The 12,795-nt window shown below is 38.0% G+C and overlaps 1 protein-coding gene and 1 long non-coding RNA gene across 3 annotated transcripts in view; one reads left to right on the top strand and one right to left on the bottom strand.

The window, feature by feature from the left end:
- Window positions 1-12,795, bottom strand: part of Fng (Fringe glycosyltransferase) — an 82,690-nt gene that overhangs the window by 8,018 nt on the left and 61,877 nt on the right. The window contains exon 6 of the mRNA XM_083050495.1: window positions 10,799-10,884. Coding sequence (XP_082906621.1) covers window positions 10,799-10,884 — 86 coding nt within the window. The remainder of the gene's footprint in view (window positions 1-10,798; window positions 10,885-12,795) is intronic.
- Window positions 1-12,795, top strand: part of LOC145943116 (uncharacterized) — a 240,043-nt gene that overhangs the window by 207,592 nt on the left and 19,656 nt on the right. The gene's annotated exons all lie outside the window — the stretch shown is intronic.

Raw genomic sequence — 12,795 nt, 5'->3', positions numbered from 1 at the left:
TAAGAGTGTCTAAGGGCCAATTTCGCCAACGTCGATTAATTTTAACCTCCAGTTAAATTATATCTTTGTCTCTTTTTAAGAACTTTTTAGGTATCTGAAAAGAGACAAAGATATAGTTTAACCGAAGATTAAAGTTAACCGACGTTGGTGAAATTGGCCCTAAGCCTTACAATAGGTGGTCGCGATCTATCGCCGGAACGGAGACGTCGAATTGACGGAGATTTCGACGAGCGAATATAAGAGTCGATGGCTGCGCGAACGCGAGGCGAGAGATGCGCGATCCACGGGGGACATAAATCGTGCCAATTAGAGGCGACGGCAGGTAGTCACAACTTTGGTGACCGAGCCCATATATATATCGGCACCTTCGTGAGAGAAAGGGAAAGAGATTGCGTGTCACGGACACGTGAAAGAGACGAACGAACGAAATGTCTCAAAGGGGCGCCGCCGGAGATCACGAAGAGCTCGCGGAATGGCACGCATGTTCGGTATGTTGAGCGGTAAAAAAAAGAAAGAACTTTGAAAAATCGAGCAACTAAATTAGAACTAAAGTTTGCAGTTTGCAATCGGTGAATAAAAAAATGTAATTTCACGTGCAATCTTGAGAATTCGAAATTTGACAGTTAAATCTCAAGGTTTGATGGAAATCCATGCGGTCATTGGAGTTAATTCTGCTTGAAAATTAGATCTAGCAAATTAACCGGACAGAAGCTCTTCTGTTCTTTTACGACAATAGCGGATCACCCTGCTTATTTGTTAGACGACCATCGGGGGACGTAATCCTACATCTCTCATAGCATCGCTGAATGCATGGAACCAGAAATACATTTCTTAGGCTAGGTCGTGCACGACCTGCATACATTTGCGATGCAACGAGAACCTTTCAACCAGCCGAACGGATGAAGGCGAAGAAGAAGAAGGCAAAGGAGGGAGAGCAGGTGCGCTCTCGACAGGATAAAATAAGATAACGACGAAATGAAGTACTCGCGAAGCAGGACCCACTAGGTCGTTTAATACTCTGTGACAGAGAGGACCCGTACGCCACTCTTTCGGTTTGACATTTGTGAACGTCCTCTAATTAACGAAAGTATTTTCCGAGTATTAATGAGCACCAATGATTGCAAAGAGTGCATAAAGACAAAAAAATGGTCGCATTTATGTCTTAATAATCGATCATTTAAAAAATTAGACAAGTTGTGTATCAGCACTCAGATGTAATAAGTTGCATTTAATCTTCTGTAACTGGCGCGATAATATTTTATTCGTTTTATTTCAGAAAATTAAAATTTTAATGTGCCGAGACACACATCGAGTTACAAATACCAATGAAATTCAATCGACTGTCAAATTAAATATTAATAATATTAATATTGCTTTGTGTAAATTTACAATTAAGAAATTTAATTTATCTAAATAATGATTTTCCATATCAATTTTCATAGAGCATTGCATGAAATAAATTGATTTTTTCATATTGTTATATATTAAAACTTATAAGTATAAATTTTTCTTACGCTTTTTAGAATTTTTAATTTAAAGTGTATCAAGCGCAACGAGAGTAATTTATATAATAAAGGATTAAATCCCCTCAATAATTAAAAGCTCGCTTCATAAATCTCGCGGAATATCTTAGCTCGAACGAATCCTCTCGTCTCGTGGAGATGAGCGACCGGTTTTGTCGAAATTACTCTCTGCACGATATTCTCACGCTTCGCGACGAGATAACTCGCCGAAAGTCTCTCGGTGGCGACCGTCCAATTAGCGACGATCTACGCAAAGTGCTCGGAAGTGGCGAGTTTAATTAACGTTTTCCAGTACCCCCTTCCTCCCATTCCTCCTCCCACGGATCGTTGCCATCTTAGACACATAGCCGAGAAAGAAATCGCAACTATAAAGAAATCCAATGAGAGAAAGAGACTGTCGGAAGAAAAAGAAAGACAGCGAAAGAATGGGACGGAAAGGACTAGAGGAGTCGCACTCATTAGCGAATACCATCGGCGGATTCTCGAATCTGCGCCTGTCTACCGTGTACACTCGCCGCCGAGGTCCTTTTTAATTGGGCAGATTAGTCCCGAATTCGTGTACGCACACCCGCCTCCCCCCGTCCCGTCGTTCGTCACCCGGCGCGTCCTTTCGGCGCATCTCGCCGACACGGGGAATATCGGTCTCGTTAAAATACCTGGCGGTAACGAAATCGAAATTTCAGGTTTATAAGGAAAAAGAATCGGGGACGCGCGCGAGAGAGAATCCTCCTCCTCGTCTGCTTCTGCGGAGACGCGTCCTTGGAGACGCATCTCTCTCGCCTGTTTGTTCGAAAGACATACAAACACGCGACGCGAACAAGTTCGAGGAAGGGACCGTCCTGATTATCGTTCTACCATTCGTTCTACCATTTAAAAAATTTCCTTTGCCTCTTTGTAGACGCACGGCGTCATCGGTGTCCTGACATATAAATTCACATGTATATCGGAGTAGTCGCTATCATATTAAAATTCGATATACTGATTACGTTATTTACGTATATCTGCAGTTAATGATATTATAATTGTCATTAAATCATGTAAAAAATATTTAAAACATTAAAAATTGAATAAATTTTCGGACAAAAAATATTATTAAAGAAAAATAAATCAAAAAGAGTTGTTAATATTTCTTATTCGATCAAAGATAGAATAGTATATATACGATTGGAATAGATGTTTCGATAAATTTCATGTACCTAGATATGCGCGTTACGCTTGCGCTGCAATTTGCAAAATACGATTTACAAACTGATATATGAATTAAAGGCGAGGTATTCCCGATGGTGCGAGGTATACGCCTGTCGCGTATAAAGGATTTATGTTCCATGTCTTTCTGTTTTACGTCGCATTATTCGTTCCAGCTCGCGAAATAACGCTCGGATCGTCGGTTTGAAAGTGCGTTTTATCGATCGTCAAATACTCGCATACTCGTATACATACAAGCGCGTGTATCGATCGAATCAAGTAAATTTATAAAGCCTATTAGCTCGTGCTTTATAGTGCACGCCATCAAAACACAGCACGGTTGATATCGATTTTCATCGAACACGGTTCGATGCGCGGTGTTAATATACCTGGATTAAATTGAAAAAACACTGTCGGCTTCCCGGATTTATTACATATTTATTTCCTGAGTCTAATCGAAAAATATTATTATAAATAAAATTGATCAAAATCACATTTTTTCAGTTAGTTTTAAATAAACATTACATTTTAAAAAAATCTTAATTTTAAACTCGATTAATAATTGAATTTCCTCGATTATTTATGTCATTCATTTTTCTCTTAAGGCTCCTGGGTGCTCATCGCGGCCATATTGGATTGTGACGTCAGAGGCGAGAAAGCACACGCTGAAAATTCTTAGATGCCATTTTTTAATGAAAAGATATTTCGATTAAACAGCACTTCAGATGGCTTTAGCACACTCTTAAAAACCCCCGAAAACTATCATTTTCCCTTTATAATCAATCAACATCTGTAAAATGATCGAGATATCAGACTTTGACATGCGCATGTGCAAAGACCAGACGGACTGGGCTTCATAATATTACATTTTACAGCTGTTGATTGATTATAAAGGGGAAAGGATAGTTTTCGGGGTTTTTTAAGAGTGTACTAAAGCCATCTGAAGTGCTGTTTCATCGAAATATTTTTTTATTTCGAAATGGCATCTAAGAAATTTTAGCGTGTGTTTTCTCGCCTCTGACGATTTCGACATGGTCAGAAAGGAGCCAGGAGCCTTAAAAATCGAATTAAAAAATAAAATTAAGATTTATAAATAATTCACGCGCACTGTACAACTTTATATCAGTTCTTCTCCAATCTGAGAAAAGGAAGGTAAAGTATAGTCACCGATTGATCGTAGAAATACATCGTGAATCGTCTCGCAATTGAATCGATATCGATCGAGCTGAACAGTACACGAAGACGTCGAGTAATAACACACAGCGACAGCGTAAGTTTAAACGTGTAATTGAGATGTCTACACGTGCGTATGTACACGAAGCAATTCTAATTCCGATATTTCATGTAATTCAATTATCAATTTTTATCGATCTTAAAAGTTGAAAATTAAAAAGTAATGAGAAAAAAATAAAGCCTAAACAAGAGTTTCTTTTATTACAGAAAATTTAATTTTATATCAAACTAGAGCGTCTTTATATCAGCAAGTAAGATTTACGTTAATTTGCAAGATCAGCATCGAAGAAGAAGACGCAGAAAACAGAGGAATCGGCGCGATCGCTGTAGTTTTCGATTTATAGATCGCTACGTGGATCCCAACTACTCACACACAGAAATATATATTGTATTTATATATATATAGGAATGCCGAAATTGGTTTCACGAGCCGCGGGGCTGATAGATGTATACGCGGCGATCGCGTCGATGGTAGAGAGGAATCCAATTAGGCGAGCAATAAGGGAATCGAAGAGATCCTTGGACGCGAGCTTCGTCGAATCCCTCCGATTCCCCTGTGCTCTCTCCCCCACGTCCTGGCTTTCGACCCAACGACTCTTTTTTTCGTTTCTCGTGGACCGCGGAATTACTTCGACACGTTTATTATCGAGACTTTTGGACCGGGGCAAAACCCGTGGGACGATTTTAATTCGTTAGTCCCGATAAGATTAAATGTCTCCAATTTATAGCGGAAATACAAATCCCACTTTATGAGACGCGTAATAACGAAACCCGACAGATAATATAATATAATTGCTTCAGAAAATGATAAATAATAAATAAGTTAATTTTCTAATTGCAAAATCATAATGATATACCTATAAGCTAGATTCGTAAATAATAAATCAAGAAATATATTATCTCAAAAAAAGTGTCACATGGTCTTTTCGACTTTGTTTTTTATTTCTTTATTTTTTTATGTTGTAATTTTAATAATACGTTTATTATATCAAGAGCAGAGAAGGAATACACGTACATTTTGAGAACGTGTAACCTGATTACGGTAAGAATCCGAAAAACTTTACAAGAGGACAGCTTAAATATGTCTGTTGGGTGCATCACGCACGTATGAAATCTCTTTTCCCCAAAGGAAGATTTATGGGAAGATCCTCTTTGCCTGCTCTTGTACTTTTCTTAGGGCAAAATACAAGGTTTTTCCCTCAAGTATACATCTTAGCCAAGATAACATCATTCTTTCTTTTGAAAAGATGTACATCTTATCTCTAGTGGGCATTAAACATGTCAAATAAGCAAATGAAGCACTTACAATCTAATTAACCAGCTTTTTACGACATACTTTATTTATCTTCCCAACTCAGTAAATAGTAGCACATAATAAACGCGCATATAAAAAAAATTTCAGAATTCCAATAAATTTTCTATTAATTTTCTATTATTTTTCTATTTTCAACTATTTAATTTAATCGTAGCTACTTTGTATGAAATGTATAACTTTATAATTTATATTTAATTATATAATTATATTTAAAATTTTATATATAAACAATGTTCTTTTTAATATATTTGTTTTTAAAATGATATAAGACAAATTTTTAAACTCTCATACGCGAATACAATCGGTTCAAAATTTCCTGTCTCACTAAAAAATTTATAAGTCAAAACCGGATTTGCAGCATTTGCAAATCAAGCAGGAAATTACAACTGCTGTAACTCTTGAATCTGATTTTGCGTGTCATCGTTGGAAGAAATCTCCCAAAGATCCTACAGCAACCGGTCACGATTAAGCCGGACTCCAACGTATCAAAAGAGGAAGCTGTCGGCGAGCGAGACTAAGCGGTCACTCGCAGGTGCACACCTTCAAGTTTTTTAAGGGCAATAAAAGTGCTCGACGAACAGGTATATATACGTATATATACATAAACATCGAATGAAACGAAAGAGGGATCGAAAATAAAAAGAAAAAGTAGCGAAGCGGCCAAGTCGACTAGCAGATAGAAGATACGATGCTGCCAGCATTCGAAAATTATTGATAACCAGATCGATAACCGCACTCACAAAATTATATTAATATTAATAGCTACGAAGAATAAGAATTGCAATCGATATAATTGAAGTAAAGTAACTTTGCTTTCTATATGCTATCAGAGCAGAAAACTTCATCAGCTTATACAAACTCGTATTTTTGTTGTCGGAAATAAAAATATGGACATCATTTACATTTATAGAGAGTGTCGAAACCTCAACTCAACTGAGAGTTTCGGTTTCAATACCCGTTTAAGAATGTTGGTATTTCAAACTTCTTTTTTTTTTTCGATGACCACAACTGATATGTATAAGGATCGTAAAGCTTGAGAACGGTAGGAATTGGATAGTTTTTTTTTATTTCCCACTTTTATTCCTATCATTTTCAAAAGATAATATGCGCAAACAAGAACGTATTTAATGAACAGCAATAAATAGAAAAAGAATTTATACACAAAAAAATCGGTCGATTAATTTTAATTACAAATTTGTATCAAACTTGATATTAAACTTTTTTTCTCGAATATTTGGTAAGCATTTTTAGTGACAAGCTAATCTTTAACATTCAATATTTCATTCAAAATTCAAAATTCTTTGGAAATTAAATTATATTTATTCTTGTAAGATAAAATTCTCAGATTCTATTTCGATACTAAATAAACTATCCTTGTATGCGTGCATATATCCAATGATTAAAATTTCTTTAACTATCTTTTAATATATAACGACATCCGCATTAGAATTTTCTCGGACACTCCTTATAAAATATACCGAGCACTCATGTCAGCTGATTCGAACTGTCGCAACGACATCGCGTTCATCGTCTCCTTGCGCTGTAATCCCTCTTATTTATTGCCCTCTTCCTCCTTCAGCCTCCTCTTTCCGCGTGCGCACTCTGCGCTAACAAGGAAATGATGTAAATATAGGTATATACATATAAGCGGGCGTATACGCAACGCACGTTGCACTTTCCTGCATCTGCACGTGGGTGGCAATCAGCCCGTCTTACCAGTCCCATTGAAACGAACGACGGTTTCTTGCGTTCGCCATTAATTAAGATCCCCGCGAGAGCCGCTAAATAACCCGACCATTATCCCTCTTTATTGCTCGATTAACGGCAAACGCGATAGTGGAACTGCTCTGCGCATTCAGATTCCGCATTGCATTTTTTTTTTCACGGTAATTATTGATTATATAATTGATTGATTATATATGACTGAGGTAATTTCGGAAAGTTCAAAATTTCAGGATGCTGTTGATTCATGACAATAGAAATACATAATCGCGATATAAGATGTATTAAAGTAAAGAATGTACAATTAAAGAATGATTTTATCGTAGCTATACTAGTTTCAATTTCTGCTAAAATTCGCGTCACAATGGAAAAGTTTGCGAAAAGAAAATCATGCGAGTCTGACTTCACGAGAAAGTACTTCGCGACTTGTCGTTAGTCATTGATTAAAGTTAAGTCAAGTTAGAAGTTAAATTAAAGGTTAAATGTTAGTTAACATTTAATGCAGGCTCATTAAATTCTTTTCGGCTGCAAATTTATTTCTGCTGGTTTGAAGAGAGTCATTCAATGTAACTTCAACGGAAATATAATTTAAAAAATTATTTTGCTTTAATATAAAATTAGTCTTGTTTATAAATTATTAAATTATTTAGAAATTAAAAATTATGAAAATTTTTATAAAACCATAAAAAACACGGTAAAAATAGATCTTGCATTAAATCTTTTTATCAAAATAAAAAAATATATGTTTGATTTTCAAGATTGCAGTTATTTGTTTCTTCTTATGAATTACAAGCTATAATTTCTACTGATTACTCTATTGTTAGTCATTCGCTGTGTTTTTGTTACGGAATCGATGCAATAATGTAAAGGATAGTTAGCAGGATGTGAATGTATGACAATCTAGAAGCAATGTCCGTAACGTCTAGTAGAACTTCAGGTAAATCTTAAAATAAACGCGTGAGAACTTGTTGAAGTCGAAGGTCGAATTTGCTCGGCTGACCACGATAATTGGTGTCGTACAAAAAAATAGCGCACATATCAGAAGTACATACATAATCCTCGAAAAGCTAACGATCAACAGAATAAATAGAGATAAAATAAAGAAATTGGACCATTATTATATCAAAAGAATATTGACTTAATTTATGAGAAAAAGAGAAAAAGAATTCTTGTCTTCGTAAACCGATTTGTACTTATTGTATTCATTTCAAATACAGATCTGTCGAAAGAATGTACGAAAGAAATCTAAGATGTAATAAAAATGAAAGAAGATAAAATAACGAAGAGATAATAATATCACGTACTTTTAGCTAAATAACAGAAAAGATAAAGGAAAGGCTAAAAGCGGTCGTAGTTTCTTTTCTTTCTGTCTGCAACGAAATAAGATCGTAAATAGTTGGGGTTGTAAGAAAAATACGGGAAAAAAGAAACTAAAAGCATTTTTCTTTTCAGCTATCCGGAGATAAAGAATGTTCCTCTCTAGCGATATGAAATGTGACGGCATGATATCTCCGTTACTCTCTTAAGCACGACAAAGCGCAACGCGAATCTTGAGCGGAATAAATTAAAGCGCGCGCGAACGTAATCGCGCCGTTCTCGGGAAGAAAGACAAGTGGAATTACCGTACTTAAAGAGTCGCCCAAGAATCGTCCTGACGGGCGCGTCTAGAGTAACGAAAAAGTAACGTAAAACGCGACTCGAAAGCTGGCTGACAGTAACCCGAAACGGCCGGTGAATTCACCCAAGTTTATTTCTCGCGACACACACGAGAGAGGCAGAATGCGAGCGGAATAAAATGTCCGGAGGAAATATGCGAAAATTCCACGGTATATAGTAGTAATTCACGCGACTGATTACGAAATTTTCATTCTTTTCGCGCGAAGACATTTAGAGCCGAGATATTTATACATGTTAGCCGGAGATATTATTTTTAATTTTCTCGACGGCGGAAAAAAGTATAAATTATTCGAACAAGCATAAATTTACCAATTGTCATCGGCAGGCGTTTATAGCCGCAATAAATCGTGAGATATAGACGAGAGCGGATAAAAGCGTAATGTGCCGCCGCCGCAGAGATTGCATAAATATAATCGCCGATGTAAAATAAAATGATGTCGACGAGAACCATTCACACACAACCGGTCATCTCGTTCACCGATTGAGAAAGCCGTTCGGTGTACTTGTCCCGTTTTCTCCCCCCACGTCCCCGCCCTTCTGCATCATCGTCACACGAAAACGAACGAATGTATATATGGATGACAGGATAATGCCGGGACCGTGTATGTCGCAGAATGAACGGAAGAGCGTGACGGAAGAGCTAGAAGTGGAAAAGAAACAAGAAGGTCAAGTACGACTGAACAACAACCCGCAGGCAGCAAAGCCCTCCCAGGTGTCAGGTTTTTTGCCGAATACATTCGTGTCCATCCTCGCGTTCGTTTCGCCACCGAATCTGTCCGTATAAGGAAGCCGAGGACCAGGATATAAACAGGGGGGGAAGAGAGAAGAATCGCGAATTTCGGAACCTGTATTGTAAACCGATCGAATAGAGAGATCTTAAGGTGAGAGATACCATACAAGATTTAAGCTTCGAATTCACGATAGACAAAACGTATTTCTGGCGTTGCGAAAAAATCCGCATCTGTATCGCATGTGGCCCCCGCGCGTCCATTTTTACATCGTTAATAATAATAAACGATCGACGGGTTCGTACGTGAGCGGTGACGTTATCGAGGACCGAGGATAAACAATTGGCCACTGCGCGGCCATAAACGGTGATTTACGAGCGCGCGCGAACCCTTTCGACCTTCCATCGGCGCGATCTCGATGATCACGCACAGGGTATATAAATGTCATACGTGCTAACTGCAATGCTGCCGCTATCGAGGAGCGTTTATCGATAATGGCGGACGTAATTGTCCGTCGTTACGGATCCCTCGTAATGATCGACAATTTATTTTTATTATCTCTTCACTTAGTTTCCACGCTTCGACAATTGGGACGCGACTTTCGCAACGATTTAATAACGCGCAATTTTTTATGTAAAGGAAAGAAACTTTTATGTATATAATTATCACAATTGTAATATGTATGTCAATCAATCTTTGTAATAGGTAGCACCAGTCCCGATCGTGTAAGCGTGACTCGACAAGGCCACAGACTTTATTTAATCCTTCGCAGGTAAAAATAGGATAGAGACAAGTGTACGGAAAAAGAGATGAATAAGTATTCGGAGGGATGCGATCGATAACACGCATTTTCACGTTAAATTAAGTTCGAAAAGAGCCACCACGATATGCAGCGTAACACGTGTCACGCGTGTCATGCGCGACCAAACGCATATGGAGATTTCTACGATAGAAGACACCTGCCGCACATAAAAAAAATCGAATAAGAATCTATGTTAATTTGAATCTATCATCTAGCATTCCTTCCTAATGTCGTGCGACAATATTTAAAAACTTGCGAGAAAGTCAATTATTTCGTGTTATTATGTACAATTACTATGCCGTCATAATTTAGGAAATTTTTATATATATAAAATGATAATTTCTTTAATGACTTTAAGACTAAATCTCGACGTCCGATAAAATAAAGTAATCAGATAAATAAATTAAATTTATATATATATATATATATATATATATATATATATAAATTATATATATAGTATTTGTCACATTAAAAACATTTTGTGTTATTAAAATATAACTTCGGCAAAACTTTATTAAGGCAATTAATGTCGATATTATTTTTTTAGTTTTTGCGACAGTCTATAAGACGAATATTAAATTATAAATGGCAAAAAAAGATAAAAACTCACCCAGCAACCGGTGTCATTTTCAGTGCCAATGCTCGACTGAGGCAGAATCCGGCGCCACCCGTGGCGAACCAGAACTTCACCTTTTGCTGAAACAGAAGAGAAGAGAAAATAATGACTTTGTGTGCGAGAGGCTCGGCAGAGAGAAGTCGGCTAGAAATCCCGGCAGCAGCCGCCATCGTAATTATACGATACATCGATCCGAGATCAGACCGAATGATCGATCGTCGTCGAAGTATACCGCCGTTCGACGATCGTTATTAACCGATTAAGGATGAATGACTTGAGAATTAGGGATCGGTAGATTGTATCTTGACATATCATCGAGTGTCACGCTACCTCAGGAGGTAAACACAAAAAGAAAAATAAGAACAAAGTCATATTTCGACGAACCACGAGACTCGATTCTCGACTTTCGCTTCGAGGACATTCGCGGAATTGAATACGACTTCATCGACGAAGCAATCACGCGACCACCATGGTAGTCGAATTAATAATTATTCGAAGAAATAATGTATCACAGTATGAAAGTCTGACCATCGATGATGTAAATAATAAAAAAAAAAAATGCGCACGACACAGAGCGTCGAGAAAGGCATCGGCTTCCGATTGGTCCTTTTCCCGGTGACCTGGAAACTTTGCCCCAGGAAACGTTCTCTCGTGCACGATGGACATACGAGGCGCACACACACACACACACATACACGTGCGAAAAGCACAGCATGCTGAGGTACGAGCGATTTCTGGCCGATTGCCGTGGCTGCAGGCTATTATAGCCGGACTTCTAGGCAGTCTGAGCGCGATCCACGCAGACCGATACTATCTTAATACCGGTATAAGACCGTAGAGAATCGGACGGTGCGCGCCTTGGAGAAGGCGTGGTGCATGAACGAGCTGAGCAAGACAACAGCCAAGACGTACGCAATGTATAGGTACGCCTTCGCTGATAAAACTATCGCGAGTTCTTGCCTGCACGACGTCACGAAACGTCGACGAGTTTGCATTAAACTCCCGCGACAGATATAATTTAACGAGGTGCGAATTAATCGAGGCAGATCTCGTAATGCGAATTAGTCGCGGCGATTAATTGACTTAATTAAACACGCGAAAGAGAAAATCGACGTTATTACTGATAACGCGTAGTAACTTGGCATTCCATCGCGTTGATTCATCGCGCTTCTTGCGTAAAGAATTTATCATCGCTATTCGACTCATTTATTTTAGAGAGGACATTCCAGGTATAATCAAATAATATGTAACTTATTTCTCAAGTCTTTCAAACTATCTTATCTTGTTTTTTTCGATAGCTTCACAATGTCATGCCTTGAACGCAAAAAATTCTACATTCACGATGTTAATCTACGGTCATCGATGTTTATCTATTTGACATCGACTTGGTGGCGGCTCCTTTTCTGCGACTGGGCGTGGTAGAAGGTAGTCACGGATACATACTACGAGTATATCTCGTGATATATCCATAAGGTCAGCTGACAAGGCGATCGGTGCAACGTTACCGTTATGTGTATAGAAGAAAACCTATCTACGCCCAATAGAAGAGAAAGAGAGAGAAAGAGAGTGCGCGTGCGGTATAATCGCTCTCCCGCATTCCGTTTGAGTCTACAATTTTGTCCCGCTGCAATAAGATAACCAGTAAAGGCCTACCGGGCCTGAAGACGCAGAAATTGCACCGATAATTTCGTGTCTTGCCGCGCCTTGCTGCAATTTGCGAGTCGCGGCTTATTTTTCGTTCCGACACACCATATTCTGTCCATTCGCGCCGCGGCAATATGTATCTGGGTATGTCCTGAAAAGCCGCCAATTTTATCTCAATGACAGGTACTCCAATCAATCTGGCATTAATTTTCTCTGCATCAAAACATTTCCAGCCATTGACAAGTTTTAAATTATAACCAGTCTGAGAAAATTACAGAGATAAAAGTATATAATTTTTAAATCAGCTTTGATCAATAATATTATTCGGATAATAATTTATCCGAGTC

This window comes from Prenolepis imparis, unplaced genomic scaffold (genome assembly GCF_030444845.1).
Source record: "Prenolepis imparis isolate NDT839.2.m4 unplaced genomic scaffold, iyPreImpa1.0 SCAF_11, whole genome shotgun sequence".
NCBI lineage: Eukaryota > Metazoa > Arthropoda > Insecta > Hymenoptera > Formicidae > Prenolepis > Prenolepis imparis.
Note: the sequence above shows the minus strand (reverse complement) of the source record. Positions and strands in the feature narration are given on the sequence as shown.